The sequence below is a fragment of the Chlorocebus sabaeus genome, chromosome 20, assembly GCF_047675955.1.
Source record: "Chlorocebus sabaeus isolate Y175 chromosome 20, mChlSab1.0.hap1, whole genome shotgun sequence".
NCBI lineage: Eukaryota > Metazoa > Chordata > Mammalia > Primates > Cercopithecidae > Chlorocebus > Chlorocebus sabaeus.
In genome coordinates, this window is record NC_132923.1 from 97779885 (window position 1) to 97799294 (window position 19410).

At 41.2% G+C, this 19410-nt stretch overlaps 1 protein-coding gene across 17 annotated transcripts in view; it reads right to left on the reverse strand.

Annotated features, from left to right (window-relative positions):
- MACF1 (microtubule actin crosslinking factor 1) overlaps positions 1 to 19410 on the reverse strand; it is a 404957-nt gene that overhangs the window by 190143 nt on the left and 195404 nt on the right. For all 17 annotated transcript variants that reach the window (XM_073007458.1, XM_073007449.1, XM_073007456.1 and 14 more), the window contains 15 exons: positions 18050 to 18216; positions 17116 to 17228; positions 16902 to 17008; positions 16232 to 16351; positions 15990 to 16085; positions 15154 to 15281; positions 14974 to 15067; positions 14612 to 14766; positions 12792 to 13068; positions 8034 to 8162; positions 6987 to 7064; positions 6216 to 6377; positions 4454 to 4558; positions 3723 to 3818; positions 1981 to 2106 (listed from right to left, as the gene is read on the reverse strand). In XM_073007458.1, the coding sequence (XP_072863559.1) occupies positions 1981 to 2106; positions 3723 to 3818; positions 4454 to 4558; positions 6216 to 6377; positions 6987 to 7064; positions 8034 to 8162; positions 12792 to 13068; positions 14612 to 14766; positions 14974 to 15067; positions 15154 to 15281; positions 15990 to 16085; positions 16232 to 16351; positions 16902 to 17008; positions 17116 to 17228; positions 18050 to 18216 (1953 nt within the window). The remainder of the gene's footprint in view (positions 1 to 1980; positions 2107 to 3722; positions 3819 to 4453; positions 4559 to 6215; positions 6378 to 6986; positions 7065 to 8033; positions 8163 to 12791; positions 13069 to 14611; positions 14767 to 14973; positions 15068 to 15153; positions 15282 to 15989; positions 16086 to 16231; positions 16352 to 16901; positions 17009 to 17115; positions 17229 to 18049; positions 18217 to 19410) is intronic.

Here is a 19410-nt window from a genome sequence, read left to right on the forward strand (position 1 = left end):
TAATTTTATCTCCCAAGCTCTACTCTAAATATTTTATTTTCCTAAATTGAGTCAAGCTTTCTTGAGGAAGATCTTAGCTCTTCAACCAACAATGCTGTTGGTGAAGGTATCATGACAAATGATTTACGGTTTACCTCTCGGTATTTGCTGTGCTATATTCACATAAATTTGATTGGTTAGAAAGAAGTATCATGCAAAATTGAAACTCTCAAATCTCTGCAAATCCAATAATCTTAAAAACGAATAAACTTCTTGTTAACAAAATTGGTAGTAAACCATTACCAATTCCATTAAAGAGTAAAAGATAAACTTTATCCATTAACCCAGATGTTTCAAGCCCATTTTGAGGTGTAAAAGTCTCCCCAGAAGATGGCTTTCTTAGGATGGATGTAGATGCGATGAGAGTAAAGAGTTAATAATGTTAGGAAATGCCATTAAAGAACTAAGAATATGCAAGTAAAGAAAAAGAAATGCTTAAATAAACTACCTGTGCCTGTCCCCGGGAGCATGATTGGAAGAAATACAACTTTAACTTATTAGTTAAGAAAGAGGAATGGAATATATCAGGGAGACAGCCACATTTCCATACTTGAGAGCTGGTCTACCCATTTCAGTTTCCTTGAAATAAGATGTCAATTTCTGTCTAACCCACAGCCAAACAGCTCAAGCTCCAGAGACCAAGTGCTCAGCGTGGTAAAAGTTCTGAAAAGAACCAGAAGCCAGGACAGATGCTCCCGAACCTGACGGACAAGCTGAGGAGCAGACCCAGGTGACTCCATGCCCCGATGACGCCGCCAACCCGATGACCCTGACCTGGAGAGGAGGGAACAGAGCAGCGACCCTCGAGAAGAGAAGATATGACAACCATTGCAGAGGAGTTACCCTACGACAGAAGGTACTCTGTGGGAGGGAGGAGATAATAGCCAAGGATTATATTCCTCCTTCATACTTGTAGTACCTCCGAGAGAGACATTTTAGAGACAACATCTGAAAAGTCAGGTTTTCATCCTTCATTCCAAATTAAATTAACAGACTATTTGCCCAGGTGAATGTAAAACCACTCATAGGTTTACAATACCTGAAAGTGTAAAAAAATAAAAATAAAAAAACCTTATATTCACAAATGCTCAAATCTTACCCACTAAAAAAAATAAACTGTTTTGGGTTATTCTAGTTCTCTTATTTAGACTTTTCTATTGAAATGCGAGGTTCCCCTTGCTTCTCACAAAGGAAAAGTAAGTTCCTTATTACATACACATTTCTATCTTAATTTGAGATGTAGTTTGAGCCTTGTCTTGCCAACTCTGTGTAATACACATTCACTAAACACAAGTAGTCTTTCTGCTAATTACCAGCACTCCTGAAGAAATAATTCATTGGAGAAAATTAATATAAAATTGACTTGAACTAAATACTGAATATAAAACTATTTCTTAAAAATTAATATTGCTTCATAAATAACTGCACAAATATTACATTACATGTTTCTTTGAATTAAAATCAATTTTAATTATCATCCAAAAGAAAACTACCGAGGAGGAAAATTTTGACTTAGGTGTATTTCTTTGTTTTTGTTTTTTTTTTTAGTTCTTTTTTTGCATAAGAGAGTAACAAAGAATTTGATAAACTAATCCCCTTCAACCTTTTATTCATGCTCAACACCTCATCCTTGGCTCCAACTATTACATTAAAACAGGAAAAATGCAAGGAAAGTATAAGGAGCTCAAAGTGGCTCAGAGGAGAAGACTAGGCCTTTACTTCAATAACATACCCAAAGAAATCTTATTAGCAACTTCTTTAAAAGAAAAGGAAAAAAGGAAAGAGACAGAACCACATAGATTAAACTCTATCTGAATGTAAGCCAAACTTTATTACAACAACGGCCCACTGCCCTGGAGCTTTCAAGGATATAAACAGCAGCAGCTGATATGGTTTACTCTCTTTCCCAGAAGTAATCATCCCCACTGAGGCAACACCCACCATGGAGTCCTGGAGCAGGTCTTCAAGGCGGGATAAGCTGGTGTTGTGGTCACAGGAATATTTTCGTTTAATGGAATCTTGGAGGTTCCTCAAGAATGACTCCAGCTCTCGTGCATCACTGAAGAACTATGGGAATACAAAGGAAGGATGCCTTCTGCTCAAAACATCAGAACACCCGGAATGTTAACTGAGAAAGAACAATTTTACTACGCAGAGCTTAGCAAAGCTGATTACACCCTACTGGATTAGTGAGAGTTCATTACAAGGACCACTGAAACATAAACTGAAGGGCTTAAAAAGCCATGTAGCAAAATATTAGTGTTGACTACCCCAAACCCTACCCTATAGAAAACTTAGTTGTTTCACTCCCTCAGAAATCACTGCTCTTTCCTCTTGACTTCTGGCTAGGTACAGCATTTGGCTGTGGGGTGTATTTCATGAAAAACCTAAGGTTGAGTGATCAAATGTTTCAATTCATATTATGAAATAATCAGGGAGACGATTTAATTTAGGGCAAAAGGCCAGGCATGGTGGCTCATGCCTATAATCCCAGCTATGTGGGAGGCTGAGGTAGGCGGATCATGAGGTCAGGAGATCAAGGTCTTCTTGGCTAACATGGTGAAACCCCGTCTCTACTAAAAAAATCCAAAAAAAAATTAGCTGGGTGTGGTGGCGGCCACCTGTAGTCACAGCTACTCAGGAGGCTAAGGCAGGAGAATGGCGTGAACCCGGGAGGCAGAGTTTGCAGTGAGCCGAGATTGCGCCACTGCACTCCAGCCTGGGCGACAGAGTGAGGCTCCATCTCAAAAAAAAAAAAAAAAATTAGGGCAAAAACAGAGATAACGGCTTATTTCCTCCTCCCACCTCACCTGAACATAAGCAGTACTTTTTTTTTTTTTTAAGACACTTGCTCTGTCACCCAGGCTGGAGTGCAGTGGTGTGATCTTGGCTCACGGCAACCTCCGCCTCCCAGGTTCAAGTATTTCTCCTGCTTCAGCTTCCCAAGTAGCTGGAACTACAGATGTGTGCTACCAGACCCAGCTAATTTTTGTATTTTTAATAGAGAAGGGGTTTCACCATGTTGGCCAGGCTGGTCTTGAACTCCTGACCTTAAGTGATCTGCCCGCCTTGGCCTCCCAAAGTGCTAGGATTACAGGCATGAGTCACCGCGCCCAGCCAGCAGTACATTCTTTCATGTTCTGATAGATTGAAAAAAGAAAAAAAGATCATAATATTTTACAGCTCCTCCCATCAAGAGGTGGAGTCTATTTCTCCTCAACTTGAAGTTAGGCATAGCCACATGTCTGGCTTTAACCAAAAGCATATTAATAAATGTGACAGAAGCAGAAAAAAAGGGCTTGTGCTCTAGGACTTGCTCTCTCTTGCTGCTTATGAAACACAGCCACGTTGTGAAGAAAGCTGCTGGATGCTAGAGACACACGGCTTGGTGCTCCAGCACCTAGCCAACTCTTAGACATGAGCAATGCCATTTGGGACCAACCAGCCCCCAGCCTGTCTGCAGCCATGAGTAAGACAGGCAAGATAAGATGACCCACTTCGCAGAGCCCTGCCCAAAGCGCTCACCTACTGAATCACGAGCTATCTAAATGACTATTGTTTTAAGCAACTAAATTTTAAGGTGGTGGTTTATACAGCAAACGCACACTAATGCAGATGTGTTTGTAACCTCACCTTCAACATACATATGTACACACATACACAAACACAGAAATCCATCATACCTGAAAATAAGCAGTATTCTCTTTCACATGCTGCTCAACACACAGGCACAGCTGCTTCATCCACTGCAACTGGGACTGGACAGCAGCACTATAAGCCTGCAATAAACAAGCACACAGACAGAAGGGCATGAGTTTAACAGACTCCATATATATATGTGCGATACTATTTTCCAAGTACAACTCTGCTAATGATAGAGAAGCCAACAGAAAAGATGTGGAGATACTTGACTGGCATCTGCTCAATGCTTCCCATGTGTAAGAGGTGTTCCTTTAATCCAAAATGGTTTTGTTAGAGGGGGTTACATAGAAAAGGCCTCTTCCACACTCAGTTGTAAGTAAATGATCCAGGCAGCAAAACCCAGGCATGAATTCCTCCAGAATTCTTCCACTGTTTCTCTTCTTTTGGCAAAGGCACCACACCAACAAGAGTCAAGTCAGGATCTGTCTGGACAGTTACTTGAAGAAATATGGTCCAAGTCCGCTTTTCCTCCGAAAGCTGGGAGCCAATGTACCTTCTATCGTTTCTCTCAGTAGTCTCCTTAGACTAACAGAAATGTTTGCAGGCTTTTGAGGGACACAGGAACAGTCAGGAATGAAAACAGAGAAGACCCAAGACAAATGATCCCTGACACTTCCTCCAAGTCTTTCAGTTGAACAAAGTCTCTAATTTGAACACTTTTATAACAACAACCTCTCAGCATTTGACCTCCACATATTCTCGAGTCACACACCTCCACTGTCTGCTTGGCTGGGTGGTTCTCAAGTGAAAGTAGTTCTGCTGTATCTTGTAGAGAACGAAACACATCCTGTTTCTCCTCCAGTTCCATTGTCAACTCCTGAAAATTGAATTCAATTTTACAGAATAAGTGCTCTTGGCAGTGGGTAGTGGCTAGCATAAATAAAAGCTGTGTTCCCTCCCCTATTTTTTTTTTTTTTTTTTGAGACAGAGTCTTGCTCTGTCTCCCAGGCTGGAGTGCAGTGGCGCAATCTTGGCTCACTGCAAGCTCCGCCTCCCAGGTTCACGCCATTCTCCTGCCTCAGCCTCCCGAGTAGCTGGGACTACAGTTGCCCACCACCACGCCTGGCTGATTTTTTGTATTTTTAGTAGAGACAGGGTTTCACCATCGAAGCCAGGATGGTTTTGATCTCCTGACCTCGTGATCTGCCCGCCTCGGCCTCCCAAAGTGCTGGGATTACAGTTGTGAGCCACCACGCCCGGCCTTCCCTCCCCTATTTTAAAGGAACCTACAATATAGAATTGGTGGCAAAATGAGATGTATAAACAGTGCATGCCAGAGGATTGCAGAGAAGGGCACAAACACTGGAACTACTGGAAAATATTCACAAAGGACATGGGACCTGACCCAGATGTGAGTAAAATGTGGGAACACAGAATGAGCATTGGACCACAGAAAGGAGATAACCTGTCTGGAGTGGACAGTTCCTGCACATCAGCACCCACACCAGTACATGACACACCAGGACATGGGTATCAGCGACTGGCTGGCTTTGCTTATTCAGCCTACAATGCTCTCCACTGACTAAATTCTATTAACTGCAGGACCCAAGTTAAATGCCAGCTCTTCTGTGAAGCTGGATACTGATCCTTACTATGCTTTCAGAGCACTTTCTTTATATCTCTGTTATAGCCTAATTTCAGTTCTCACATAGCCTGTTTATTGTATTATAGTATGCATTCTTCCTTCTAAAGTATCTAAAGTGTATGTTAAAAACAAAAACAAGAAACTCCCTATTTGCATAGTTTACAAAATCTTTAAAAATCTTCTGAGTGTGAAAATACTAAAAGTAGCAAAAAATAATCCTAACTTGTCTACATCTTTCAGTGAAAAGAATAAAAAGCAGTGTCCTACTGTCCAATGTTAAATTTCCCTTCCCATTTTACAAACAGAGATTGAAACAAAAAAGTTAATAAATGAATTAAGGAGAATTCAGAAATTTGTGTAAAGTCCAGAGTATACCCCAGTTAAATAATACTATACTAAATGCTTTGTCTAGGTTAGCTTATTAAATCTTAATCTTTTATACAACCCTTTGGGTATACGTGCTATTAGGGAAGGGGATAGCTTCGAAGTGGTGCTATTATCTCATTTTATGGAGGTCCAGAGAGATCAAATGACTTCCCAAGGTTATAGAGCTAGTTAGTGGAAGAATAAGAATTTGAACTTAGGTACTCCAAAGCCTATAATCTTAACCACAAAGCTGTATTGCTTCTGAAATGACTCCATTTACAGATTGCTGCTGTATTCACCCAAGACACTGCCATTCTAAATGCATTCTAGATAAATTAATTCTAAGGCTCTACTGTCCCTCTCTCCATTTACACTTCTCACATGCATGGATGCACTGAGTAGGGCCCCTATTTCTATCCAGCAGAATGCAACTCCAGCCACCCAAGCTTTCAGCAGACTAGCCCCTGTCTCCTTCTGCTGCTGTTAAATAAATATTACAGGCCTGCCGCTGTGCTAGACTCACAGAGAAGTAATTTCTCTTGGCTGAGATATTGGAATTGTTGTCACTCCAGTCATATGCTAGTTCCTCCTCCTCCTTCTCATTCAACCAGATCAACTCAGCTGTAGCTCTGGAAACAAATTTATGTAGGCTCTGAAGGTGCCTCATCCGGAAGCTAGAAGTTTCCTAGACAAAGCAAGGATTATAAGGTTAGACTGCTAGCCTTTGTATAGAAGATAGCACATTTGCATCAAAGTAGAGAATAACTCAGGAAATGAATTTGCTTTTAATCTCTGGATTTTTCCCCATGGATTCAAGTTTTGTACAAGTTTGATATAAGACTCCCAGAACTCTTGTCAATCCTAAGTAGAAGACAGAATTCATAAGGCCTTTGTGGTGCTCCCTGGATAAAGAATGGTCCTGGGCTATCCTACTCTGGACACTCTTGATAAACAGGGATGAAAAACAACAGATCAGGGGGAAAGTCCCCTCTCTACAATCTCAAACTTTTAGTTTTGGTCTCTCAAAGTGCATATAGCCACAGGTTTGCTGAAGCACAATACCTAGGATAGGTTATATTTATTTAAAGCTTTTAAGAACAGTAGCTTCTGACCCGTTAAGAAAACTGAGAAAATGTTATAATACATATGAATAAGTGCATAGTAAATGGCATAACCTAATAAGCAGAAAACCAAAACAGGGCCAAACCAGGAGATTTCTGAATTAGGTAAGAGAATTGATTGGGAGACCCAGACTCTGTATGAGCAGAACATAAGAGAATTGGCAGAAACTTACCTTCAATTTACAATACTGTGTCTCCAGCTTTCCAAGAGTTTCAGCATAGCTGGTACGGAAATTCTGGGACATCTTTCCCTGATTAGAAAAGAATGAAATAAAAATACATTAGAGAAAGAGTAAGTAAACTATGTGTTATGGTTGCAACTATGCAAATACTATGTCTAGACAGAGATATGGATTGGTTGCTCTAAGAAAACAGAAGCTTGGACAATAAATTTCTGAGTCATATTTTATAGCTTGGAGCAGCACTAAGTGGGCAACAGTTGAGCAGGGTAATTACAAACAACAGACCTCACTATCCCGTGTTTCCAGCAATTCTGGTAGCTAGTTTCTAAGCAAAACCAATGCCTGATGATTCCCACTCAATTGTTTTTTTGAAGGGAAGAGTTGAAATATAAAATGGGAAGATAGAACAGAGACTGAAGGAGAGAGAAAACTGTGTCAATAGTTTCTCTATACCAGCTCTCAACTGCAGGCAGATGGGGAAGTAAACAGTGCCTGAATTTATAGAGGCAGAGGGCTTGAGTTTGGATCTGTATCCACTACTTACTAATTCTTTTTTTTTTTTTTTTTGAGACGGAGTCTTGCTCTGTTGCCCAGGCTGGGGTGCAGTGACCGGATCTCGGCTCACTGCAAGCTCCGCCTCCCGGGTTCACGCCATTCTCCTGCCTCAGCCTCCCGAGTAGCTGGGACTACAGGCGCCCGCCACCTCGCCCGGCTAATTTTTTTGTATTTTTTTAGTAGAGACGGGGTTTCACCGTGTTAGCCAGGATGGCACTACTTACTAATTCTGACCTCTCAGCTTCTAGTATCACTTTTCTTTTTAGTAAAAAGGGGTTAATAAAAATACTTTTCTCACAAGTTTATTTCAAAGATTAACAGAAACACTTCATGTGGAAAGGGAATTTGTCATAAACCACTCATCATCATCATTATTCTCTTCCAGAGCACCCTCGTACTTCGATACAGCTTTATTTTGTGTACCGTCCTTTCATCCGTTCCATCCACGTACCTCCCGTAATGTGGATTCTGAAGGCTACGCACCTCATACAACCGGGCCTCCTTGACACTTGAGCCCAGCTCTTCTACACTGGTATGGATGTGCTGCTGCGTTTCTAACTGCAACTCCACACTAGGCAGGTCATTGCCCCACTCTGCTCGTTCCAGTTTCATCTGAAAAAGAAAAAACATATACCACATAATTTACTGAATGGCTTGGTAGGAAAATGGTCAGAATCAACGTTCGGACAAGGAAGCAAGGGGTAGAGGACTGAGCAAAAGACATCTAGGCCATCTCCTTCAATCTACAGCCTCTTACAAAAAAATTACACCATCATCACCGCTAAGGAGCAAGAGAGCAGAGCCCACCAATTATACAATAGAGCAGCTTTTCCTGCTGCATTATTAGTATACATTCCTAGAGCAATCAACCAGAAGGGAAAGGGAACTTCACAGGCTTAAAATGCTTAACTTTACACTTTAGGCATTTCTCTTTATGGAGTCTTTTCATTTCACAATCGTAACTGATATAACAAAGAAGTATCTGAAAATATTTAGCTTCATTCATGACGTCAACTACTAGCCAATGGAAGATAATTTAAAAACAGTTTATTTTGGGATATTTTTATTTATTGCTACATAGGGAATATATTATGTGGACATAGGAAGAATTTAATATAAAACAAAAGGGTTAGAAAGATAAGGGCAATATCAAATTTGAACCACTATCATAGAACACATGTAAATAGGGCCCCTTGGAACTGTAGAATACAGTAGTCTTGCTTAAACTTAAGAGTTATGATTGCTGGGCGCAGTGGCTTATGCCTGTGATCCCAGCACTTTGGGGTGGCTGAGGTGGGTGGATCACCTGAGGTCAGGAGTTCAAGACCAGCCTGTTCAACATGGTGAAACCCCATCTCTACTAAAAATACAAAAATTAGCCAGGCGTGGTGCTGGGTGCCTGTAATCCCAGCTACTCGGGAGGCTGAGGCAGGAGAATTGCTTGACTTGAACCCAGGAGGCAGAGATTGCAATGAGTGGAGATCGTGCCACTGCACTCCAACCTGGGTGACAGAGACTCTTGTCTCCAAAAAAAAAAAAAAAAAAAAAAGGTTGAGGCCAGCGCGATGGCTCACGCCTGTATTCCCAGCACTTTGGGAGGCCAAGGTGGGCAGATCACCTGAGGGTCAGGAGTTCGAGACCAGCCTGGCTAACACAGTGAAACTCTGTTTCTACCAAAAAAAAAAAAAAAAAAAATTAGCTGGGCATGGTGGCACATGCCTATAATCCCAGCTACTTAGGGAGGCTGAGGCAGGAGAATCACTTGAACCCTGGAGGCAGAGGTTGCAGTGAGCTGAGATCGCACTATTGCACTCCAGCTTGGGCAACAAGAGTGAAATTCCATCTCAAAAAGAAAAATGTTATGATCAACAACAAAAAATGAAGAATAAACTCCTCTGTTAATGAGAGAATTAAAAAAAAAACAAAAACAGATTTACCCTATAAAAAATACAAGACATTCTTCACAGAAATAGAAAAAACAATTCTAAAATCTATATGGAACCACAAAAGACCCAAAAGAGTCAAAGCTATCCTGAGCAAAAAGAACAAAACCAGAGGAATCACATTACTTGACTTCAAATTATACTACAGAGCTATAGTAACCAAAACTGCATAGTACTAGCCTAGAAATGGACACATAGACCAACGGAACAGAATACAGAACCCAGAAACAAATCCATACACCTACAATGAACTCATTTTCAACAAAGGTGCCAAGAACATACACTGGGGTAAGGACAGTCTCTTCGATTAATTGTGCTGGGAAAACTGGATATCCGTATGTAGAAGAATGAAACTTGACCCCTGCCCCTTGTCATATACAAAAATCAAATCAAAATGGATTAACACCTTAAACTATGAAACTACTACAAGAGGCCGGGCGCGGTGGCTCAAGCCTGTAATCCCAGCACTTTGGGAGGCCGAGACGGGCGGATCACGAGGTCAGGAGATCGAGACCATCCTGGCTAACACGGTGAAACCCCGTCTCTACTAAAATACAAAAAAAAATTAGCCAGGCGAGGTGGTGGGCGCCTGTACTCCCAGCTACTCGGGAGGCTGAGGCAGGAGAATGGCGTGAACTCGGGAGGTGGGGCTTGCAGTGAGCTGAGATCCGGCCACTGCACTCCAGCCTGGGCAACAGAGCCAGACTCCAACTCAAAAAAAAAAAAAAAAAAGAAACTACTACAAGAAAATACCGGAAACACTTTCCAAGACACTCGTCTAGGAAAAAATTTCTTGAGTAATACCACACAAACACAGGCAACCAAAGCTAAAATGAACAAATAGGATTACATCAAGTTAAAAAGCTACTGCACAGTGAATCAACAAAGGAAAGGGACAGGCTGGGCACGGTGGTTCACGCCTGCAATCCCAGCACTTTGGGAGGGCAAGGCAGGTGGATCACCTGAGGTCAGGAGTTTGAGACCAGCCTGGCCAACATGGTGAAATCCCATCTCTACTAAAAATACAAAATTAGCTGGGTATAGTGACGCGTGCCTATAATCCCAGCTACTTGGGAGGCTGAGGCATAAGAATTGCTTAGAATCCAGAGATTGTAGTGAGTCAAGATTGTGCCATTGCACTCCAGCCTGGGAGACAGAATGAGACTCTGTCTCAAAAAAAAAAAGGCGGGGGGACAACCCACAGAATGGGATAAAATGTTTGCAAACTACTCATCTGACAAGGGATTAATAACTGGAATATATAAGGAGCTCAAACAAGTCTACTGGAAAAAAAAATCTAATAATCCAATTAAAAATGAGCAAAAGATTTGAATCGACATATCTCAAAAGAAGACACACAAATGGCAAACAGGCATATGAAAAGGTGCTCAACATCACTGATTATCAGAGAAATGCAAATCAAAACTACAATGTGATATCATCTCACCCCACTTAAAATGGGTTTTATCCAAAAGACAGGCAATATACAAATGCTGGCGAGGATATGGAGAAAGCCTTGTATGCTGTTGGTGGGAATGTAAATTACTACAACCACTATGGAGAACAGTTTGGAGATTCCTCAGATCACTAACAATAGAGCTACCGTATGATCTAGCAATCCCACTGCTGGGTGTATACTCAAAAGAAAGGAAATCAGTGTATCAAAGAGATCTGCATTTTCACATGTTTGTTGCACCACTATTCACAATAGCCAGAATTTGGAAGCAACCTAAGTGTCCATCACAGATGAATGGAGAAAGAAAATGTGGTACTTAAACACAATGGAGTACTATTCAATCATAAAAAAGAATGAGAACCTGTCATTTGCAACAATATGGATGGAACTAGAGGTTATTATGTTAAGTGAAATATGCTAGGCACAGAAAGACAAACATCACATGTTCTCACTTAGTTGTGGGATGTATAAATCAAAACAGGCTGGGAAGAGTAGTACGGGGTCAGAGGGAGGTGGCGATGATTAATGGGTACAAAAAAAAATAGTTAAAGAATGAATACTACCCAGCATCTGATAGAACAACAGGATGACTACAGTCAAAATAATTTACTTGTACATTTTTTTGTTTCAACTTTTATTTTTGAGATGGGGTACTGCTCTGTTGCCCAGGCTGGAGCACAGCAGTGCTATCTTGGCTCGCTGCAACCTCTGCCTCCCAGGCTCAAGTGATCCTCCCACCTCAACCTCCCAAGTAGCTGGGACCACAGGTGTGCGCCATCATTCCTGGTTAATTTTCCATAGAGATGGGGTTTCGCCTGTTACCCAGACTGGTGTTGAACTCCTGGACTCACACAATCCGCCCACCTCGGTCTCCCAAAGTGCTAGGATTATAGGTGTGAGCCACCGCATCCAGTCTGTACTTTTTTTTTTTTTTGAGATGGAGTCTCGCTCTGTCACCAAGGCTGGAGTGCAGTGGCGCCATCTCGGCTCACTGCAAGCTCCACCTCCCTGGTTCACGCCATTCTTCTGTCTCAGCCTCCTGAGAAGCTGGGACTACAGGCGCCCGCCACCACTCCCAGCTAATTTTTTATATTTTAGTAGAGATAGGGTTTCACCATGTAGCCAGGACGGTCCTGATCTCCTGACCTCGTGATCTGCCCACCCAGGCCTCCCAAAGTGCTGGGAATACAGGTGTAAGCCACCGCGCCCGGCTCCCAGTCTATACATTTTTAAATAACTAAAAGAGTATAACTGGATTGTTTGTAACACAAAGGATAAATTTCTTGAGATGACAGATACCCCATTTTCCATGATGTGATTATATATTACATGCCTGTATCAAAATATCTCATGTATCGTATAAATATATATACCTTCTATATACCCATACAAAAAAATTTAATTAAAAAAAGATAACAGATATATGACATGGCAATTTTCCCCAAGCTCTCACTTAGAGTGCAGTTAGCTGAGGGAAAAGATTCCCAAAAGGAAAACTGTATGCTATTCAGTATGGGACTGTGAGAATTTGTGCCAACCTCACCTATGCAAGATTTAAGGAGAAGGGGGCTTGGGTCTCAGGCACCATCAATAATTAAGAAAGTCAAGCCAGGTATGGTGGTATATACCTATTGTTCCAGCTACTCAAGAGGCTGAGGCAGGAGGATCACTTCAGCCCCAGTCCAGCCTGGGCAACATAGCAAGACCCCATCACTCAAATGAAAGAATAATAATAATTAAGGGAATCTGCACAGGGAACACAAAGCAATCTCATCCTCTTAGATAAGCTGCTAAATCCAGTAAACATTAGTGTACTGCATAAGCTTTTGGATATACACCCACCTGCATCTCTTCTACCCAAGACAGTAGTTCATACACAAATCGGAGATTGCCTTCATCTTCAGAGGAGCTGATAGCCACAAGTTCAGCCCGAGTCATAGGCTTTCGGAACCAGGAGGTAGAAGAAGAATAGGGTGCCTTGGTTAAGGGTTCTGCTTTCAGATGAGTAGTGGTTAAAGTAGAGGGTGGAACCAATTCAAGTGAAGTGAAATGGCCCTTCCGGTACAGGTTTGTACACTCTAGGCGCAAGGTGACCAGCTCATCCTGCAGACGCATGACCCTGAAATGGAAAAAGAGAAAAAAGGAAGGGATTTAAATCTATAGTATACTTTTAAAAATAAAATCTTCCTTATCCATTTGACAAAGATATGATAAAAATAAAAACGAGCCACCCTGGCCAACATGGTGAAACCCTGTCTGTACTAAAAATATGAAAATTAGCCAGGTGTAGTGGCACATGCCTGTAGTCCCAGCTACTCAGGAGGCTGAGGTAGGAGAATTGCTTGAACTCAGGAGGCGGAGGTTGCAGTGAGCTGAGATCACACCACTGCATCCCAGCCTGGGTGACAGAGCAAGACCCCGTCTCAAAAAAAATAAAATAAAAAACAAAAAATAAAAATGAGATCATATAAGGAAAAGTGTTTAGAAAAAGTGCTATATGAATACAAGGTGATATTATTAACATCTCCATCTAGTTCAGAATTGTTTTTAAGACAAATGCCAAATTACAGTGTTAACTGGAGGGAAGCTAACAATACTATTTATAGAACTCTCAAATAGTATAATAAAACAAACAATGGATTAGGGGTCAAGAAATGTGGGTCCTAGTCTCGGCTCTGTAAAACTAGCCTTGGGAGGCCGAGACAGGTGGATCACAAGGTCAGGAATTCAAGACCAGCCTGGCCAACATGGTGAAACCCCATCTCTAGTAAAAATACAAAAATTAGCTGGGCATGGTGGTACACGCCTGTACTCCCAGCTACTCTGAGGCTGAAGCAGAAGAACTGCTTGGACCCAGCAGGCGGAAGTCGCAGTGAGCTGAGATCGTGCCACTGCACTCCATCCTGGGCTACAGAGTGAGATGCCGTCTCAAAAAAAAAGAAAAAAAAAAAACTAGCCACATGACTTTACACAATTTTCATCTTCTGTGGGTCTCAGTTTTCTCCTCTATAAAAAGAATGTGATGGATCACCAATGTTTCTAAATCAGAAGTTGTGTTGTGTCCCACCCCTGCAGGTCGTTCTAAAATATATGAGAACGGGCCAGATATAGTGGTTCACGCCTGTAATCCCAGCACTTTGGGAGGCTGAGGCAGGAGGATCGCTTGAGCCCAGAAGATTGAGATCAGCATGGGCAAGATGGCAAAACCCCGTCTCTACTAAAAATACAAAAATTAGCTGGGCATGGCAGCCTGCACTTATAGGCCTAGCTACCTGGGAGGCTGAGGTGGAAGGAAAGCTTGAGCCCAGGAAGTCGAGGCTGCAGTGAGCCATGATTGTGCCATTGTACTCCAGCCTGGGCAACAAAAGTGAGACCCTGTCTTTAACTAATTAATTAATTAAAAGAAAGTATGTGGGATGTTATAAAAGGCCACAATGATTGACGTAATCCTATAGGTACTTAGTGGGATAGGGGTGCAATAAGGAGAAACTGTCCTCCACTAACAGAACATTGCTGCCCAAGACATCTGTAGTATCTCCATTGAGACACTGACCTCAAATGTCCAAGTTAAAAGATAAAGTGCCTGACTCTTGCTCTACTCTTGATCCATGAGTTTCAACAGTAAGCAAGCAAGCCTTCCGTTTGAGTCCCTTGTTCCTCACCTAAAAGACAGCTCTTCTAGCTGGTAGTAATTCTCATCCCGCAGGATCTGGAGATCCACCTGCAGCTGCCTGATGAGACCTTCACACTCCTGAATGTACATAATGACATCTGACTCACATTGTACCGGTTGTCCTGATTCCAGATGAGCAGCATCCTGAGACAGGAAGAGAGAATAACAGTGGGAAAACTTCCATTGCCCCACTCACTAGGACAGAGTGAGCCAAGGAGTCTACTGCAATTCCAAAGAAAAGGGAAGTAATACATCTGGATTCCTCGATTGCTAACTTCAACCATTAGAGCAGAGGGTGAGGGGCAGAAAACATGTGACACAGATGTGGGACAAAAACAGTCAGAGACTTACAGCCTGCAAGGTATTCTTAGCTAGTGTCAATTTTTCTTCACAGTTCAAAGCACCATTCTGAATTTTGTTTGCAATCTGTAGCAGCAATTCCAGCCTGAAATAAGATAAAACCATAGTCATGTGAAAGGTTCACAGCAGCTCAGTAAATAATGTCAGACCACTCTCAGGATCTGGACCCACCTCTCCACAGCCGGCCGAAGTGATTTCTCTCGCTCCAGCATCTCTATGATGAGCTTTCCCCACTCTTCTTCCACATCATTAGGGTGATAACCTTGAGGCAGTTTAATTCGGCCAAATTCAATCCACACCTGAAAGAGCCACTCTTTCAGTCCAAAAACACAGCCATGCCCTCTTGTCCCAGTTTTGATTTACACAACACTTCTTGCTTCCTTACCCAGCCATTCAGCAGTTTTTCCTATTGTCTAACATGGAAAAACAATCAAATATGTATCAGGTTCTTCACCCTTGAGGTAAAGAGCAGAAAAGTCACCTCTAGAATGGTGACTACAGAGTGAGATGCCGTCTCAAAAAAAAAAAAACTAGCCACATGACTTTACACAATAGGGACTACCTACTCTAAGTCCTTCCATTCCTTTTACTCTTTCTATAAATCCTCCTTTCCCCTCAGTAACTTTTATTCTGGCAAGGTTACAGTCTCATCTCTACAACTTCAAATTCTCTAGGAATCAAATTCTGAACAGAAGTCTCTCTTCTTTCCACCCTAGGGAAAGATTCAGCTTCCCTCTGAGAAGCAGAAAAATTTAATCACAAAACTCAAGATTTCTGAATAAATATATGCCATTTTTCAATAAGCCCTTTAAAAAACAGAGATGGCTGACACTGCCCCTTTACCACAATATTTTAAGACCAACCTGAGAGTGGTGCTATTATTTGTCACCAGGAGAGTACTTCTATTAATGCAGTTTGGGAAGAGAATACAAGGAATCTATAATTAAGAAGCAACAACAGTACAGACCAGCAAACCCCAAGTCTCAGCAAAGGATAAGCTCTCTTACCTCTAGTAATTTATATAATTCCTCAATTCTTCCTTTTTCTCTCTCCTTGGCCAGAATTTCTGTTTCTTTGAAGTGTATATATTGGTTATAAAGTGCCTATAAAATTAATATTTGGTGAATGTATGGACACAACTTTAGGACCCAATTTTTCATACCACCTCACCTAGAAGCCAGCAGTGATAAGCTTGGAGACTTACTCCCTAGAAAGATTTTACCAAAAAAATTTAAGTCCTTGACTTTACCTTTAGTTCAACAGGGTTTTGGGGAAAAGTTTTATCTGACATCAGTATTGTATGCTGTTTGATCCAGGGAATGAGGGAGTCCACTCGGCTTTGGTATTCTTGCCACCTGGAGTCCACTTCCTATTGCCAGAAGGTAAACATCACACACCTGATTAGCAATATCCAAAACAACCACAAGAGGAAGTAGCTCAGGCCACTCCAAACTATATAAAATCCCTTTCCTTTAATTGCCTAGATGCTGCTTAGTTTAAAGCTCACAGTACCAGTTTCAAAGCTCCTCAAGGGCTCTCAGGCTGGGATTCAATTTCCTGACACTAAGAAAGGCTACAAACCAAGCTACTAAAAATATTCTGAAAAGAGCTGTGATCTACCTAATCAAGCTGATATATGAATGACTGATAAAATACTTCCTCATCTTGAATTACAGCTAGGGATGAAAGGGACATTCCTTGCTGGCATTTAGCACCAAAGAGTCTATGCTAATTGTTACAAAATTAGCAGTATCTAGACTCATTTCCAGGGCCAAGGATAATGTCCATGTATGATAAAGATACTGGATATATAGTTTGATACCATGAGTATACCATCAGTGCTTAAGAAAGTGTCTAAGCAATACATTCCACCCAAATGAATCAAAGTCAGAAGGCCTTCTAGGAAAATGTTCTTTTACCGTAGCACTGATCCCTTCTCCACCCTCAGGGACTTTAGGGAAGGCATCATAAATTGAAGACACATAAGTGATTACAGACTTTTCATCTGGAGATGGCACATCCACATCTGAGAGAGAATGGACAAGAAATTTCTTAGTCAGAACAAAGCAACTTGCCAAAAGAAGGAATACTGAATACGCATTCCTTACTCAAGTTCAGTAAACTCTCTCTCACCTTCTGCATCCAGCAGACGAGTGACTCCTAGTCTTTCTGCCACTTCAAAAGCCTGTTCCAGATTCTCTCGATTACTTTGGATTTGTACCCTCTCCATATCTACCAGATCGGGTCTGTAAAAGTCCAGCAAGGCACATGAAAGGTCACCATCTACACATCACACATGAGTTCACACAAAGAAAACCTCCTAAAAGTTCCCAGAGCTGAAAAACACTGAGTTAGAGAAAAAGCAGGAGGTTAAGAAGAGCACAAATTCCATTTTTAAGTATATACCAGGGGCTCAGTGCTCCCTAATGCTAAACTTAAACACACAGTTTAGGTTTGTTGAATGTCATGGGAAAAATATCATCAGTTAGCACTGAAAATTGGGGCATGTTTATGACCACTAAGAACTCAACAATTTTTAATTTTGTCATTCAGAATTCCTATCTTCCTCACCTCACTTCAGCCACCTGCTGTTCCTAAACCACTCCAAAACCACTCCAAGCAAGCCCTCACTCCAGGCCCTTTGCACTTGTATTTCTTCCAACTGGAACACTCTGACCCCAGAAGCCCGCATGACTCACTCCCTCACGGCTCTGCTCTAACATGCTCACCAAAGAGGCCATCTCTGACCACCCTGTCCAAAATATCACAAACCTCTGCCACTTTCTAATCCTGCCATTGCATTTACCACTGCTTGATGGCATACATTTACTACCTATTCTCCCTACTGGAAGGAAAGTTCCACGAGAGAAAAAACTTTCGCTGTTTTCTTCACTGCTCCTTGTGCCCAGTTCCTAGGAAATTAGTTAAATAAATATTCCTTTTTTAAATGAACAAATGAATCAAAGCTTTGATTTTTGCTTGAGGAGGTGGAAATACCATCATAACTAATTACAAACAAGAGATGAGAAGAAGCCGTGCAGGAGCACAGAAATTCCACTGTTCTTACCGGTATCGGTGAATGAGTGCATTGAACATCTTCCCATCACTCCAGCAGGAGGAAAAGTTGGTGCATTTGATTCCCGTGTAACCAGCTGTCACTTTCTGGGTCCACAGGAGTAGTTTCTCCTTAGCTGACATATCCCCTGATTCTCCACTAATGTAAATGTCAGAGATCTGCCAAAAGATGGGATACAGAATAATTCATTATAAATAAGACACAGTCTTTTAGCCTTCTCTTCTCCATACACTATGGCTCTTAGTAAAACGAAGATCCAAAGCTGGAAGCACTTCAGAGGACTATTCCATCATATATTCACCCTCTTGCTAGTCAAAGAAACACAAATTAAAACCATGAGAGGTAATTTTTCACCTGTCAAATTAGGAAACGTTTGTTTTTAATGATAATATTCACGATTGGAGAGAATATCTAAAGTTGGATACCGTCATAGACTGCCACTAGTGAGAGTATAAATGCCATAACTTCTCTGGATGTCAGTTTTGAATCAAGTCTCAAAACATACATACAACTTGATAGGAAGTCATCAGAAATATAAACAAATAATTTTATACATGAATATTTATCAAAGCATAATAAAGGTGACTTAGCAAAAAGTTATAAAAAGCTTAAATACTGAGGGGTTGGGGTTGACTGGTTATAAATCATAGCACAATTATAGCAGAATAGAATTCTTTGTAGCACTTAAAAAGTTATGTTTTAGAAAGTTTCAGGCCAGGTGCAGTGGCTCATGCCTGTAGTCCCAGTTACTCAGCAGGCTGAGGGGGGATGATCACTTGAAGCCAAGAGATGAAGGCTGCAGTGAAGTATGATCATGCCACAATACTGCAGCCTGGGTGACAGAGTGAGACTCCATCTCAAAAAAATAAATAAAAAAGTTTTACAAAGAAAATTTTAATGACATAGGACAATGATCACCGAATTTAAGAAACAGAATATAAACAAAATAATATATAGTAATCTTATTTTGTATAAAAGACATACAAAATATACATTTAAGTACACAGTCATATATATGTACAAATGCATACACATACACCTATGTATGCAATACAGGCACAAATACTGTATGTATGTGAGAAATACAGCAAACTAATAATCATAGTTACCTCTATGGAGTAACATTACAGGTGATTTTTATATTTTCTAAATTTTCTACATCCTGTACATTTTCATAATAAGAAAAAAGTTATTTTAAGAAATCTCCAAAATACAGAACAAGACCTATTTTAGAGAGATCGTAATGCAGTTGAGGAAAAAGTGCATGTCTCGTGCGTGCAAAGTGGGACTAATACCACCTTTTCAGGGTTGCTGTGATAATCAGTGAGATTACACATTAAAGCAGCTAGCCC